The sequence below is a fragment of the Lissotriton helveticus genome, chromosome 4_1, assembly GCF_964261635.1.
Source record: "Lissotriton helveticus chromosome 4_1, aLisHel1.1, whole genome shotgun sequence".
Classification (NCBI taxonomy): Eukaryota; Metazoa; Chordata; class Amphibia; order Caudata; family Salamandridae; genus Lissotriton; species Lissotriton helveticus.
In genome coordinates, this window is record NC_136063.1 from 1432513075 (window position 1) to 1432530509 (window position 17435).

Sequence of the window (17435 nt, forward strand, 5' to 3'; positions counted from 1 at the left end):
TATATATATATCTATATCAAAAATGAAGAGCCCACAGCTGTGATATCCTCTCAAACTGACGCTTTATTGGGTCTGTGCATAGCAGTTAAACTTGTATCCTGACGCGTTTCGGCGCGCATGCGCCTTGTTCACAGGTAAGTAAATTCACATCCAAGTGGTCAAGTAGTCAAACGATAAGACCCCATAAACCAGAATGCACCATTATTCAAATTCAGCCGAATGTACTTACCTGTGAACAAGGCGCATGCGCGCCGAAACGCGTCAGGATACAAGTTTAACTGCTATGCACAGACCCAATAAAGCGTCAGTTTGAGAGGATATCACAGCTGTGGGCTCTTCATTTTTGGTATTGTGCGACAACAGGATTCTCCGTTCCTGTCTTAAGAGCTCGCCCTGCAGAGCTGGGGGCCCCGGAAAAATGGAGCAATTTGTGACTGTTTAATGGAGGGGCATGGCTCGCTCATCAACTACACCAACTAAAATGGACTTCCGTGTTGATTGGGTGTATGTTGTGAGAAAGGGAGACAATGGAGGTACTTCCTCCTTCTGGCAGACTGTGACTTCGCGTCCCAAGCAAGTAATTTTTGTGCGTGGCAGAAAACAGCATTTTGCTTTTAAATGTGTACCGGAATGCATCGGAAATACAGAGGACTTTCCTATTTACACTATTTGAATAATGGTGCATTCTGGTTTATGGGGTCTTATCGTTTGACTACTTGACCACTTGGATGTGAATTTACTTACCTGTGAACAAGGCGCATGCGCGCCGAAACGCGTCAGGATACAAGTTTAACTGCTATGCACAGACCCAATAAAGCGTCAGTTTGAGAGGATATCACAGCTGTGGGCTCTTCATTTTTGGTATTGTGCGACAACAGGATTCTCCGTTCCTGTCTTAAGAGCTCGCCCTGCAGAGCTGGGGGCCCCGGAAAAATGGAGCACTTTGTGACCATATATATATATATATATATATATATATATATATATATATATATATATATATATATATATATATATATATATATATATATACATATATACATATATATATATATATATATATATATATATATATACATATATATATATATATATATATATATATATATATATATATATATATATATATATATATATATATATATATATATATATATATATATATATATTATGAGAGAGAGAGAGAGAGAGAAGATGATATTTGTGTTCTTGGCATAGGTTTTTATCTTTACCCTTTTGGTTAATGAATTCTTCGTTCTTCTTCTCATATGCAATTTAGTATCTATTACTCAGAAACCTTCTTTGGGATGTACGTCATTACGACGCACACTTTTACAACGCGTTCCATTACAATGCGGTTGTAACAACGCAAGTCGCTACAACGACTTGCGTTGGGGGGCACAAATTAAAAAAATTTAATTTACTATTCCAACACCAGTACCCGTGGATAGTAGGGAAGGTGTTGGGATAGTAAATTAAATGATTTACTTTCCTTGAGCGCCCCCCAGCGCAATTCGTTTTAACAACTTTCGTTGTTATGACCGCGTCGTAATGGAACGGCGTTGTTTTGGATTCCTCTTAAGTTCAGGTGAGGTCTCCTTATGCGAATGAGTCCCACATGACAATTTGTTAGTCATATATATGAGGGCAGACAGGTTCATTCAATGTGTGGAAAGTTACTGGTGGTAACTTTACGCTAGAAAATACAGTCTTCGATTTCTCCAGCCACTAAACTGACAGGGTGGAGATATGCAAGTCTACACTTAGGTATAAATCTACATTAGCAAATGGTGAATGGCAAAAAAGTGTATATTTACACGTGAGTAAAACTACATGTGTAAACTTACCTTTGTGTATAGAGCCATTATAGTCCAATTACTTGGCATCTTAGCTGCATCATCTCTTGGAGCATCAGACATATATACCAAGAAGAAAATATATCTTGTTTGTGGCTGCCATAGGAACATAGAACTGAGGTATCAGTTTCTAACATCATCAAAGGTGGAGAAGTGGGTCTGGTATTTGGTGTCCCCCAAATCTCTAGATCTGGGAATGGGCAAAGATGACAATCATTGTGTATAAATGCCACTGTGTGGACTGAGGGAAACTCTAGAACCTATACCCATGGTAAGACAGATGTCACAAGCTGAGAGATGTACAGTGGGGAGTCACTACGCACTTTTGTAGAAACTAGAGCACAGATGGGTATGAAGGCTTGTCATTTTCTGATATTCGCTAGACTAACCAGGGTGACACATATTGCATTGGAAATGTTCCCTGGTAGATCATCTGAACCAGCAGCGCCGCTACAATTGATGTCAATGAGGCGGCCACAAAGGGGGATATTGCGGAGATCATGCTTCATGATGGTAGTAAAGTCACAGCACCTAGGGACATATGTGCAAGGTTTCAGGAGTTTTATCAACTACTCTATAGTCCTGATCAAGGGGGTGAGATACGTGATATTGAGGAGTTTCTTGAAGGAGCAAATCTAGATAAATTGGATGCGGCTGATAAAGGGGCTCTGGAAACAACGTTCAATCGGGGGGAAATGCATAGAGCAATCTTGGATCTTCCAGCAGGTAAAGCTGTAGGCCCGGATTCTATCCCATTAGAATTCTATAAAACCTTTATGCCCGAAATAGAGGGGGATTTTTTTAATTTAATAACTAATATTCAAAATGGCACACCCCCCCCCCCCAGAGTCTTGGGGTGAAGCAGTTATGATTGTGTTTATTAAAAAAAAAAAACTCCGACTAATCCTGGGTCATATAGACCTATTAGTCTTATGAACAGCGATGTAAAAATGTACTTGAAAATTTTGGCAAATAGATTAGGGAGTATAATAGGCAAGATCGTATCCCCCAGACAACATGGGTTCATCCCTGGGAGAGGCACTGGAGAGCATGTTAGGAGAGTTTGAACCCTGTTTGATGGAACAGCAGCCTCACGAGACCCTATGTCATTAATACTATTAGATGCGGAAAAAGCATTTGATAGGGTCTCGTGGGGATTCCTCTGGGCAGTGTTAGAGAAGGTAAACCTTGGGAGCATATTCATAAAGGCTGTAAGGGCATTATATTTTAACCCAAGAATAAGACTCAGAATCATGGGTGAAATGAGTAATATAATAACGATTGGGCGGGGAACCAGACAGGGGTGTCCTTGCTCCCCGCTCCTCTTTGCCTTGTATATAGATGCATTCATACGAAGAATAGAGCAGAATATAGACATCCGGCCAATTGTTTTGAATGGATGCGAAACAAAAATTCTGGGATATGCGGACGATTTGGCGGTCTCATCAGGTGATCCCGAATTGGCATTGCGGGCGATAGAAGAAGAGGCAGCTATATATGGAAAGCTATCAGGATATAAGCTAAATGTAGACAAAACGCAGGTTGTAATAAATCAAAAAATAACAATGGTAGATCAAAGAATTACTGGAACAGCGATATATTTAGGGGTTTTAATCACCTCTGATATTTTGACAGTTGTGGCAAAAAATATAGAACCGATAATAAGTAAGGCCAAGCTTGATTTTAATAGATTGAACAATCTACATTTGACTACAACCGGTCGGTGCAATTTGATAAAAATGTCATTTTTACCTAAGGTGCTATATCTTTTTAGGACCATCCCACTGTTATTTGATAATAAGTGGTTTAGGGAGTTGGAAGGGGTAACAAACAGGTTCATCTGGGCAGGAGGAGGAACACGCCGCAGTCAAAAAATGTTATCGCTACCCCGAGAACGTGGTGGGCTGATGCTTCCCGACTTTAAAGCCTATTATTGGGCTACAGTTTTGCAATATATAAGAGGGATGCTGGGGGGGATATAACGGATAAATGGAGAGGGAGGGATGTGATTCCAGATGTGTATGAACTCTTGGTCAAAGACTCGGATAGATGGCTTCTTAAATACGATGAGGAAAGCTACTATAAGAAGGTACGCTTCAAGACCCTGGGGGCCGCAATAACAGTATGGTCTATCATTAAGAGGAAGATAAAATTGGGTAGAATGAATTACTATACACCGCTATATGGGAACCCATCGCTCCCAGGAATATTCCATGACTCTGTAATGAAAGGCTGGGATAGGCAGGGGGTAAGAACTATAGGAGATCTTATAGGGGCGGCAGGGATAATCACTTATGAGAATGCGCAACGGCTATATAATCTAAGGCATAGAGATTTTTATAAATATTTACAAGTTAGGTCTGTCTTATCAAAGAAGCGTGGTGGGGGTGCTGATATGCAAAAAATAGATTTCATGGAAGATATAAGAAATGAGACAGGATGCTCCATATCACAACTATATGGTGAAATATGTAAATATAAGGAGGATGACACTGAAAAAATGTATGAGAAATGGGGAACAAAATTGGGGCTGACAGGGAATGAGGCCGAGAAATCGTTAAAACTGTCAAACTCTGTGCTGAGAGCAGCAAATGTGCAAACCCAGCAATATAAAACATTGTTTGAATTATACCATACCCCCCACAGGGAGGCACAGTGGGGTGGAACAAGAGGCATAACCTGTCCAAGATGTCAATCTACCCAAGCTGATACTATCCACATGTTTGCTTCATGCCCTGCTTTAGATAAGTATAAACAAGAATTGGAGCAGTTTTTCAAGAACTCGTTGGGAATGAGTATAGTATTGCTAGATGAAGTAATGATTTTAGGGGTAACAAAGGATGGCTTGGAAGTACCTCACTACGAGTTTTTGTATATGGCCATGGCACTAAGCAGATTATGTATAGCGTCGCTATGGAAAGACCCCAGACCGCCGACACTACAACAATGGGTCTCCAGGTTTTTGGCTATATACACGTTGGAACAGGCCTTATTCGGAAAAAAAGGGAAGGGTACGAAGAGAGGCTGCGAGACGGATATGGGCTCCAATAATAGAATGGAAGTTAAGATTGGGGGAGGCTTAAGTATGCAGCAAGATACTTAATAGCCTTAACGACTTTGAGTTAGTAAGAATCAACTAAGCTAGAATTCGCATGTTGAGCTTAGTACATGGATTAATTTGCTGAAATGAATATTTGCTTATTTTCTTATTCTGGTGAAATATATGATGAAAATGTATTCTTGATGTTGATGAACAATAAGAAAAATAAAAAAAATAAAAACTATTGATGTCAATGACATAAAGAGGGTGTCCATTACCCTCTCTATTTACAGATCGCTCCTCAAGGAGAGGCCAGGTGAAGACCTACCAATAAACATAACATGGGAAAGGGCTTGCAGTGTGCAGCTTTTGGATGCAAGCTGAGATACAACCCTGGCATATATAAAAGAAGGTGGTAAGCAACATTAAAATATGTACACTCAATTCAAATTCTTCCATAGCACGTATCTTACCCCTGCTATTCTACTAGGATACACATTTGCAAAAATGCACATTCAGGGAATTCAATGAAGTTGATTTGTTGCACATGGTCCAATCCTGAGGTTGGAGCATACTGGAGACAGGTGGTGCCCCATCAGGAATGCAGTGAATTGGCTGCTTTATCATCTTCCTAAGCATTCTTTAGTTTCTCATTTTCTTCGGTACTTATACTGACTCCCAATTGGCAAGCAAGTCCAATTTAAGGCATTGTGCTATATGTTCAAAGCCCTGTCTGATTCCGGACCGTTCTACCTTAGGTCACTGGTGTCGCCCTATTGCCGCAATCAGTCACTTTGTTCTTTCTATCTTAATTATGCCGTTGTCCCTAGGATTCCCAAGGCGAGGCAAGGTGGTCGCTCCTTTTCTTACTTGGGCCTCACAATTTAGAACTCTATGCCTGCCTTGCTTAGGTCATTTACGTCTTTGGATAAGTTTAAAACACTCCTGAGGAAGTGGCTTTTCTAATCTTTCTTCCGAAGTCCCTATTGTTGCACCAGCACAGGGAAACCCTACTAGGTTTGCAGGATAGAAGCCCTAGGTTTGATGTAAGGAGTAAAGGCCATGGGGAAAAGGTGGGTGCAGAAAATCTATGAATGACTACAGTCCGAAACTGATGATAAACTGGTGGAATAACTGTAAGAGAGGAGGAAACTGCGCATGACTTTACAAGTTCCAAATGCAGAGGAATACCTCATTGAAAGCTTGTGTTTCCTTTATTGAATATTTTCGGTTGGAGATGGTTGCCTCCTTAAGTTGCGCCCTGCTTGGTGGGAAGAACTTCACAGCTTGATATTCTCAATTATGACTTTATACTGCGTCTATGTTCTCTCTTTCTTTTAAACTGTGCTATTCCACAATATATATATATTTTTAAGACTATATTTTAAATCCATACATATACTCAAATATACTTAAAGGCCAAGAGCTCAACAGTATCTTAGTATCCAGGAAGCACCATTTGCATTTTGTGAGTAACACAGACAATATTCATACACAGATGCACACAACATTTGCCCTTAAAAAAACACTTGAGTAGATGAGATTAAGCAACATTATATTTCATACAAAAGTATATTCTTTCAATATTTTTTAATACACAGTGTTCTCAAAAATAAAACCAGGATTTTGAACTGCATAGGAGTGCCTTGTCATTTAGCGATCTCATTATCATGCAGTATTATCCTTTAGTGTGAGCAAGTGTATTGTCTCCCAGAAATAATCCAGGCCCCACCCTCTAGTTCGGTCATCGAGTGCATCGACTGTCTCTAGTAACTTGATGGTACAGGACTCACCTAAAAAGCAAAAGAGAATAAGTAAAAGTTTGGAAACAAATCATCAGAATCATAAATACTGAATACAAACCTCAAAATGTTTGACTCAACACCAATTCTTAACAATTGGTACACCAGAATTTAAGTTAGGTAGTTTATGAGGTTTGTTAGCTGTGGGTGCAGGCACTACCTACAACTCACAGTCTTCCCAGTTACCTTCAACATTTAGGGAGATGTCTAGCTCACAAGATCACCTCTCTTCAGAAGACTGAAATCCTTGTCAGCTACAGCCACAGATTCTATGTTCCTTTACAGTAGCCATTGAGGACATTGAATTGTTGTGAACCTTTTCATAAATGAAAACCTTTCTATAGTATATTCAAGCCACCATTTCAGGTTGGTGACCTGAGAGAGCAACATGCCTGTTAGCCACCTTCCTCTGCTTGGCTCCCATTGGTTCCCAGTGAAACTTTACTGGCAGTGTGTACTGCTCTACTATTCTCCTTCAGCCATTTATCACTATGGGATACCCTTCTCCAATTTCTTCTGAGGAACTATTACCTATGGAGCCTTCCGGCAGAACAGAAAAGGTTCCTCTAAATTATGAATCCATTTAAGTAGGCCGAAAAATATATAATGTATAGATTATGAGGTAGAAGGCAGTGCGGATGCTTCTTACACCATCACACTACCCGGGTAAAAATGCTTCAACTAAAACTGAGTCCTCTTGACCAGGAGAGGACAACATGCTATATTCCTCTGTAATAATGAATGGCAACGGAGCTGATTCTGCTATGTGGAGAAGATAAATCATACAAAAGGAAGACCCAAAGTTCAGAGAGCTTGCGAATAACACGGCTGGGGCAGTGACCACAGCAATATTTTCTGATGAACACTTTGAGGGCGAGGTGGACAAGTATGTTCACACTATCACTGTGCTGGAGGCACAACCCTTTATCGAAACAAGTTTTTTCTAATAGGGATTTTGAAAGGACTTCATCTGTCAAACCTTCTTGACAGACTCTCATTGTTTTCATCTGAGCCACAGATTCTTCACTAAGAGAAAATTCAACATATTCAATCGATCAATCAATCAGGGGTTTTAGAGCGCACTACTCACTCGTGAAGGTCTCAAGGTGCTGGGGGGGGGGGGTGAGAGCAGCTCTGTTGGTCATTTGAAGAGCCAGGTCTCAACTGGTGCAGTGTCGGGCTTCGTCGGATGCGGGGGGGTAGTTTTATCCAGGTTTTGGCTGCGAGGTAGGAGAAGGATCTGCCACCTGCTCAGCCCTGTGGATGTAAGGGACTGTTGTTAGGGCAAGGTCAGCAGAGCTGAGGTTTCTCTTGGGGGCGTGGAAGGAGATTTGTTTCTTGAGGTATTAGGGTCCGGTGTTATGGAAGGCTTCGTAGGAATGTGTACGCAGTTTGAAGGTTATTTTCTTTCGACTGGGAGCCAGTGGAGGTCGAGGAGGTGCTGGGTGATGTGGTCATATCATCGGATGTCAAGGATAAGTCTGACTGCGGCGTTCTGGATGGTCTGGAGTTTACTGAGGAGTTTTTTGTAGATTCCGGCATAGAAAGCATTTTCGTAATGCACACTGCTGGTGATGAGTGCGTGGGTGACAGTCTTCCTGGAGTCAGGGGGGACCCATTTGAAGGTCTTGCGAAGTATGTGGAGGGTGTTGAAGCATGTAGAGGACACAGCATTGATCTGGCCGTTCATGGTGTGTGAAGAGTCGAGCATGATGTTGAGGTTGCGTGTGTGATTTGTTGGGGTGGGTGGGTTTCCGACAAAGGGGGACCACCATGTTTTCCCATGCGGAGGGGGTGGACCTGAAGATGAGGACTTCTGTTTTCTCAAATTTGAGCTTCAGGCAGCTGTTGCTTGACGTCTTTTATCCCTTCTTGGAAATTGCGCCTGGTGATGTCGGGTTCCTGGATGAGGGAGAGAAAGAGCTGGGTGTCGTCGGCGTATGAGACTATGCCGAGCCCTTGGTTTCTGATGATGGTTGCGAGGGGGGCCATGTAGACGTTGAAGAGTGTGGGGCTGAGGGAGCAGCCTTGGGGTACTCTGAATCTGATCTCTATTGGTTCTGATAGGGAGGGCGGGAGTCTTATTCTTTGTGTTCTGCGTGCGAGAAAAGATCAAATCCATTCCTTGGATGCCGGCGTCGTGGAGCCTAGAGGCTAATGTGCGGTGGGAGACAGTGTCGAAGGCTGCTGAAAGGTCCTGGAGTATGAGGGCTGCTGTGTGGCCTTGGTTGAGGAGGGTGCGGATGTCGTCGGTAGCATCTATGAGGGCGGTCTCGGTGCTGTAGTTGCTGTGGAATGCAGATTGAGAGGTGTCTAGGATGTTGTTGATTTCTATCAAGTGTGCTAGCTTGGTGTTGACAGCGTTTCAGATGACTTTGGTGGCAAAAAGGAGCAGTGAGATGGGCCTGAAGTTCTTGAGATTCGTTGGGTCTGCGGAGGACTTCTTTAGGAAGGTGTTGACTTCGAAGCGTTTCCAGTCGTCGGGGAATGTGACGGCCTCGAGGTAACAGCTAAGGTGCGATGGCAGTGGCAGTCCTGTGTAGGAAGTGCAGTGAGCAAGGGTCTGTAGGTGCACCAGAGTGGATGCTTTTCATTGTCTTTACGGTGTCTTCTGTGGTGAGAGGGGGCCAGGTGAGGAGGGTCTGTTGGATGGCATCGCTGGGGGTGGAAATTGTGGTGGTGCAGTGTAGTCTTGGTCGTTGAAGTTGTCATAGAGCGTCTTGATCTTTAAGTGAAAGGAGCTGAGTTTGCTGCATAGATCTTGAAAGGGAGGGACGTCGATTGTTTCGCTGCTGGGTCTGGCGAATTTTTGTATGATGGCGAAGAATTCTTTAAGAGTTGTGGGAGTTGGAGAAGATTCTATCTTGGATGAAGTTTCTCTTTGTTAATTTGATGAGTTGGTGGTGGGCCCCCATCTCATCAACTAACCCCAGGAGGGTGCCTATAGGGGTCAGGACAAAATGCGTTCCAGGACCCCTGTAAGCTCGCCAAGCAGCCGCTGCCAATACACAGAGATGACCGGGCAGGCCCAAACAACATGGTAGAAATCGTCCGGAGCTTTGGAACACCTATAGCAAAACATATGGGGAATTTTCCTAGGTTTATACAAGTGGATCGGGGTAATGTAAGTTGTGTGAAAGTAGTTCAATTGAAATAGCCAGAGATGGGTAGAGATAGCAAGCGTGTGCAGGGCCATCCAACACTCCCTCCAATCCGCCTCATCAAGTTCGCCAACCCAGCCCTCCCAGCGCAGGCAGAGGTTCTCAGAGGCATGTGGGGCGTTCGCAATAAGGGACAATAAACCTGGGAGAACGCGCCTCTGCTAATGCCACCCATAAGCACCTTGGCTCCCAAGGGACTGAATTCCGGTCTCACAGTGTCTGGAGGTATGTTAGCCATGAGTGCGTGACAGGGCTGCAGATACTAATGGAATTGTGTACAGAGGAGCTCATAACAATCCTGCAGTTCTGAAAAGGGCAAAATATGTTTCCCTGCCCGAATAGCACCAAGGAAAGAGATGCCAAACATATCCCACTTCAGAAACCCTAAAAGCCATCAGAGTAGTGCAGCCAGCATCCCAGCCAGGGGAGTTTTCCCTGTCAATGTACCATTCCAGCCTAAAACGCAACACAGAGCACTAGCAATGAAAAATCAAGCGGGTGATATCAGGTAAGCTGCTGGGTAACGGAGCGCCATACAGCATGTCCTGAATGCGTTTGAAACACAGGACAGAGAGTTCCCCCCGGTATGCCGAGTTGTCCCACCCGCCATTAAGCCAGTCACTGACCACATTCAGCTGGGACGCCCGGTAATAACAATGAAGGTTCACCATCCATAGCCGCCATCATCGGAAAAACTGCCATCATAGGGAGACCATTGGGAACGCTTTGAGGGATTAGCCGCCCAAACAAAGAAAGGAATGGAGAATGGAATTAAGGGCTCAAAATCAGCTCAGAGCAACCGGGAACAGGAAGTGTTGAAATATATAAAGGAAGCAGGGGAAAATCATCATTTTGAAAAGGGCAACACAGTCATACAGGAGAAACCTCAACCATTTCTGTATATCAGTCTTTATTTTGGACACCAATGGGCACAAGTTAAGGTGCTTCGTAAGTTCGTGATTCAGGGACATATGAACACTCAGGTACTTGAAAGAGAGGCGTCGCAAAGGGATATCAGGGGGCAAGAGATAGGTGGCAGCATCACCTCCAATTGGAACTAATAAGGATTTGGAAGGGTTGACCTGGAGGCTAGAGGCCTTCTCAAACAAGGTAAGGAGTTGAAGACAACGGGGCCCGAAGTGGAGGGGTCAGATAAAAGCAATATAACGTTGTCAGCATACAGCAAAATCCTCTCTTCTGGCCCTCCCTCCCAGGACCACCCACTGAGCTGAATGTCACAAAGGATGAGCCGCACATGGGTTCAATCTTGAGGGCAAACAATATCGGGGGCAGGGGCAACCTTGCAGCGTGCCCTGTCGAATAGGAAAAAGATTGGACAGGGAGCCATTGGCCTGAACCTTGGCATGAGTTTGGTAGTATAGGGCCCCAATTAGGCACCTCCAGTGCTATCCAAAAACCGCTTGCGCAAGGACAGCCTCAAGAAAGGACAAGACCACTCTGTTGAATGCCTTATCAAAGTCTATAAGATGCAACACCACAGGGGGATGTGACGCTCCCAGCCTGGAGAGGGCCACTTGGACTCTCCGGATGCAGTTTCTCGTACTGCACTCAAGCATAAAACCACATTGGTCTCAATGGATCAGGTACTGTTAAGGTGGGTTGTAGCTGATTGGCCAGAATTTTAGAATAGAGACATAGGCCGACATTATGATCAGTTCTCAGGGGCTGTCCTGGCTTTGGGTGAACCACTATAGAGGTCAGTACCAATTCAGGGGAAAAGAGACCTTTTCAGTCACTTCAGGATAATGTTTAAGTGGGAAGGGGCTGTAAAGCAGGTAACCAGAAAAGGGACAAATTAAGATTCTTTATTAAGCATCTAGTTGGAGTCCATTTCAGGTGCAGCCAGGATAAATCTATGGCAATAAGATGAGCTGCCACATTGGAGGAGTTTTCTGAAGCACGTATAATTTGGTTTGAGACAATCATCCCCTCAGAAATTATTTTTAAAAATGCTTCTTTCTCTCATAAGTTGTTAGTTGCGCACTGCTTCAGGCAGGTCCACAGGGACCAGTCCTGTAACCCTAGCAATGCAGCGGCACCAACAGTCTTTGAGGGTGTTACAGAGAAGCTGCAGACCTTTAGGGCAGATGTAACGTTTTCTCCCCTTTTCAGGAAGGCACATAGTGTTGCTCTTTCATGCCACTGAAACTTGGGCCGCAGATCTATTCTCAGAAAAAGAGGGGTTTGCTCAAGAGGCCTGTATTTCTCCAGAAAATGTCAGACCTGCATTTGCAGTGGCAGGAACCAGAAAGAGCTCTATGGCTGGTCCTTGTCGATCTACTTAACGTTCCACAATTAGCAATCATTTCACTCACTTCTATTACATGTATTTAAAGTCGCTGCTACACTTCTTACATCTTATTTAGCAATGAGGAACAATCAAACTGAAGATTCAGTTTTTGTTCGACCGAAATTGAATTATTTTTATTTCTCTTAAGCATTATTTGTGATCTTTATATATTCCACTCAGATTTGTTTGATCAATCACTCAGCAAGTTTCAGCTGTAGCCATCGTCCTTCAAAAGGAGTTGAAGGACTTTGTCTACTAAAATCAAAATGTACATGCTTGTATACAAAAAATGTATAACAGTTATTTTCAATACATTTTCATTTTCTATTACACAAAAATGTTGGGTCAAAGTAATGTTCATCTTACTCACGGCATCACCTGTTTAAAAACACCATTTGGCATGGTCTGCCTCATGGATGCCTGCCACATATGTCAACTATCAACTAATGATTTAACCTTCTCTTCATTTATACTACTTCTTCAGAGTCACAACACGTAAGTCTAGACTACATTTTTCCAAATTACAGATCACTAAATTTAGTTGTGGTTGTCCCATATTTCAATTCTCACAAAAATAAAACCATATGCTTAGATTCTACTCGTTTGTTATTGCCCACTTCTAGCACACCTGATACCGGAGGCAGAACAGGTCTCAAGAAACTGCGTTGGCAAAGTCTTGAAAATTATTGAATTTGTTGCCAGTTTGCTTGCCATTGGGATAATCAATTTTGCTGCATCTCTCATTATACCTTGAACAAGGGGTCATCCATGAGTAAAACGTGTGCAGATGGAGAATCTGAGGGATCTGGAGAATATATTCTGACAGAAGATGATGATGATGGAGCAAGGTGGAAACAAAACTTTTTGTATACCCCTTGTGAGATTAACTTTCCATAACAGTAATAAGTACTAAATGTGTGGTTTTGAAATTAATCAACATAGAGTAAAATGTGCACACACAAATACATGTGGGATAGTAATTTGCATGGATTTGCGAAGCATAACTTATTAATTTGTCGTATATTGTGTCATAAAGAGTACGCATTTATTATAATCTAATTGAGTATTGCATGAATGTGCTTTTGTCCATTTATTTGTGGCATATACCAGGAAGATTGGTAAGTTAAATTATGCATATATGTTGCTTAAAGCTAGGTAAATACTAACCGGGTTGTCATTAGAAAGGGGGCGGTAAACAGAAAAGGCTTTATTTCGTAAATTCACACTTATTTGTGTTTGTTTCCGTGATAGTTCCTAAATTGAGGCCTATGCGAACAAAAGAAAGATGGACGCTGATTGAAATTCCGAGATGGCGACAGAAGTGCGCAGGCGCCAGATCGGAGATGTAAACTGCCTGTGACTGAGGAGTATGGGTCAAGGACAGCGTGGCCATTTTGTGGGGCCTAAGCCAAGAGACAGTGAAGCCAGTATTTCGCCCGTGGGAAAAGTATGACAACTATCAATTTAAAGGTCACTTCGAAGGAAGTAGAACATTTAGACAATGACATCCCAGTTGCGGCAACGTGATGATGACTATGGAAAAATTATAATAAAAGACGATGAGATGATGCTCATCCGACTCCAAATTGACGAATCACAGACATTTTAGAAATTGAAAGTTACGAATTTAGATAGATAAGTTAGTAAAACAGGGTATAAAAGAGGACATTTGGGACATTGAAAAAAAGCTTGCCTTTTGACTTGATCTTTGCACCCCAAGATGCTGTCAGTCTGCACAATTTTTCTTGAAGCGCAGGGACTTTGACATTTTCTCGACTTTAACTTTTGAATGGGTGCGAAGTCCAGAGAGGGAGAGAGAGAGACAGATAGGTTTTCGTTTGGGACTATTACATTCTATACTGATGTCTTCGCTTCTATGGGTAATATGTCACTATTCTATTTCTTTCATACTCTCATGCTAATAAATGAATGTTATTGAAAATGTAACTTTTCTTTCAGGATTTATTGCATAACTGAATTAGTTCTAGTTTAATAAAACGTACAGATCATGCTAGAAGATTGAAATATTCTAAATAAAATAAAATAAATGGAGAATTAAGCTGGTCCTGATATCCATTTAGTCAACTTTTACTAGCAGATCCAAATCATCATTGAATAGTGGGGTGATACTATCTTTCTTACTTTAATGAAATCCATGGTATTAAGAAATAAAACTGCAGTTGTAGATATTGTATAAAGTTTAGTTCAGGCACCCTCGCTATAGCACCGCGACTCCTCTTTTGGTTCCTTGCTGAAACCTCGGAGCAGAGTAGATGTGTGTATGAATGTAGATAGGAATGATGCACCCAATTGTGAGGAAATAGTAAGTAGTTCCGTGGGTTAAAAGTGATGGTTTATGAAGAATTATTAGAGCCGCGCTGCACCAGTAATACTTGGTAGCAGAGCATTGGTTTCTATAGGTTGACTAGGATATATGATGTGTAGGGTATAATATATAGAGTTTGATGTACAGAAATTTTTACTAACATCTGTTAAGTTTGTATTGCGTTATATGTAGTCTGGAAAAGGCTTCCGGAAAGTGTGGGAAGCTGGTTACTCTGTCTGCAGGCAGAGGAAGTGTGGCAAATGAAGTCGTACATCGCATTGTCTGTTTTAAACTGGTGACATCGTCATATGTTACAAGTTTAGGGACCTTTACGTGTAAAAGTGGTGGATGTATAGCGAGGGCAACCTGTGAAATCTTGGGTCTGAGCACAGGGATTATTAAGAATCCTGCATAAAACTCAACCCGGAGAGAGTAATAAAGTTTAACCTAAGCTTGAGAGAAGAGTAAGGTAGGGGGAAGTGCTACTTTATCTGCGAAAGTAAAAAGTCTGTGGTAGAGAAGAGGTAAGCGCTGTTTACTGGAAATACAGAATACTTGTGTGATTGTGAAAACTATGACTTTGGTTTTAGCAAAACAGATCAATGGAGTAGTTTTATGTAGTTACTAACTGATTTTGCTGTCTAAAAGTGTAAATACAGTGTGCCGATAAATTTTGTAAAGGAGGGGTCAGTCGAAGTTGCAGAAGCTGGAGCATGGCTGATGTCAAAAGTGTCGCACTAGGATTGGTCCACGTGACCAAAACAGAGTAGGGGCTGATTGGTGCATCGGCGAAAAGCAGCGAAATAATTGGTTGAGCATTAATGACACGTATCTTGTTCTAATTGGTGCGTTAGTGTGAACCGCGCTGCAATAGGCTGGTGTTACGAAGCAGTTTACGGAAGAGTACGCGATCGCTTGAAAGTCAGGAAAATAACAACAAAATGGAATTCTATTACGGAATGGAGAAAGAGAAACCTTCATGGTTTCAAAAATTTAAAAATTTATTAAAAAAAGACAAAGTCATTGAAACTAGAGAGGGAAAAGTAATTCCTCCGCCAAAAGCCAGCATCATATATGATGACAAAATATGGCTACCATACATGTACATGGTTAGAGAATTGGGCAAGATATACCAGAAATGATGGTGTGTTAGCTTTCCCAGAAGAAGGATCTTTTAGTCTTGCGATATTAAGAAATCTGAAAGATGAAATGATGAAGCTTGAACCGAGACCTAGACCAACACAATTTGAAGCTTTGGCTGAGTGGGAATATGAAATGCATGATCTAGAGCAAGAAAGGTTTGGAGATTACCTAGGACCAAGGAATAGAGGTCGTAGATCTTGGAGAGAAACACATGAGACTAGAATGCGAAGATGGAGAGATGCAAACATGTGTGATGGAATGTATCCAGTTAGATTGGTAGATGAGGAAAAGGGGCGAACACGTACGGAAAAAAGGAATATTATAGAAACAGGTAAAAGGAGTTATGAAGATTGTGGGTCTGAGGATGCAGTATTGGAAGAGATCCTAAATAGGAGACCACCGCCTTACCAAGCAAACTCTATGGTTACAACTCCAAGTGCACCACAGCTAGAGGATAGATTATTGGAAACTCCAAAACGATTCTCAAATTTCAGAGATCTGCCAGAGAGAGTAGAAATGAGATATGAACCGGATGTTCCATTAATTGGGACAAGATATACGGGGACACCTAAACAGGGTAGTGAAATTGAAAGTATGGGACATGGAGTAGAGCAAAAAGTTGAAGCACATGAGAGTACTGCTGAATATATACATTCAACAAATGAATTAGCCGAAAAGATACAGGAGCTTACTAAAAATAAAGAAGCTGTAACTGTTCCGGTAACAATAGGCCCAGTAATCCCAGTGTTTGAAAACCAGAAAATAAAAGAGCCATCTTTAACAATTCCTTTAAATCAGAGTTTGCAAAAAGTAAAAGAAAAGGTTTAGCCAGATTTGTCGGTAATTAAACGTACTAACAAAATGACACTGCCAGATTTGACTTTCAATCAGAGTCTTCCGTATAAATTCCCATCAGGAACGGAATCCGATTCTGTTACTCCCGAGAAAAGTGTAGAGAAAATCGATTTGACACAAACTCCAGTAGGACCAACTGAGCAAGAATTAAGTGATTGGATCAAGACTTTAAAATTAAAAGAGACTGAGTCCAAACTGCTAGATGTAGCCAGATTAAATGTTGATATGGAAGAACTAATAATTGGAACAATTGGTACAGATAGATTGAAAAATGATCAGGATGATGAGATTACATTTATGTGTAAAAGTATTACATGGAAAACAAAAAGCATGCATGAAAGGTTTGAAAGTTTAGCAAGTGAAATGGATGTGGATTTTACAAAATACAAAATTTTGCAGAACCCGTATAGAGTGGATTTTACTGACAAAGATATAGAAAACAGGAATACAGCCGGAAGAATTACTCAAATAAAAGAATTAATTGTGTTACTGAGAAAATGGGGAGATATGGATAAGTGGAAAATTATATGGACAAAGAAAAGAGAGGAAAGTAGTGACAAATCCACATTAGCATTCCCAGTAAGAGAAAAAGAAGAAGTGGTAAAAGAATTTCCTATGAGAAAAATACCTGGAGGAGGATATGTACATGTACTTTGGATCAGACAAGATATGTTATCATTCACAAATGATTTTCCCCGATTGAGAGAGAAACCAGTAGAATGGTATAGACAAGTAGATCGATTTGTGAAGGTTTCAAAGGCCTTATGGCAAGATTTAGATGGGTTGTTTGACATAGTAGTACCAGCAGATTTATGGTCAGAGTGTAAGATTACAATGTATTGGCCAAAAGAAGAATATCCACGAGATAAAGAGACAGGTGCGCCTGGACCTGAAGTGATGCGAAAATACGACCAAATGATAGTGTTTTTGAAAAATAAAAT

General features: G+C 41.7%; 1 protein-coding gene across 1 annotated transcript in view; it reads right to left on the minus strand.

Annotated features, from left to right (window-relative positions):
* Positions 1 to 6434: 6434 nt before the first annotated feature.
* The window catches only part of LOC144827541 (putative thiopurine S-methyltransferase), a 209049-nt gene continuing 198048 nt past the window's right edge, over positions 6435 to 17435 (minus strand). Inside the window, exon 8 of the mRNA XM_078685805.1 lies at positions 6435 to 6689. Coding sequence (XP_078541931.1) covers positions 6565 to 6689 — 125 coding nt within the window. The 3' untranslated portion in view covers positions 6435 to 6564. The remainder of the gene's footprint in view (positions 6690 to 17435) is intronic.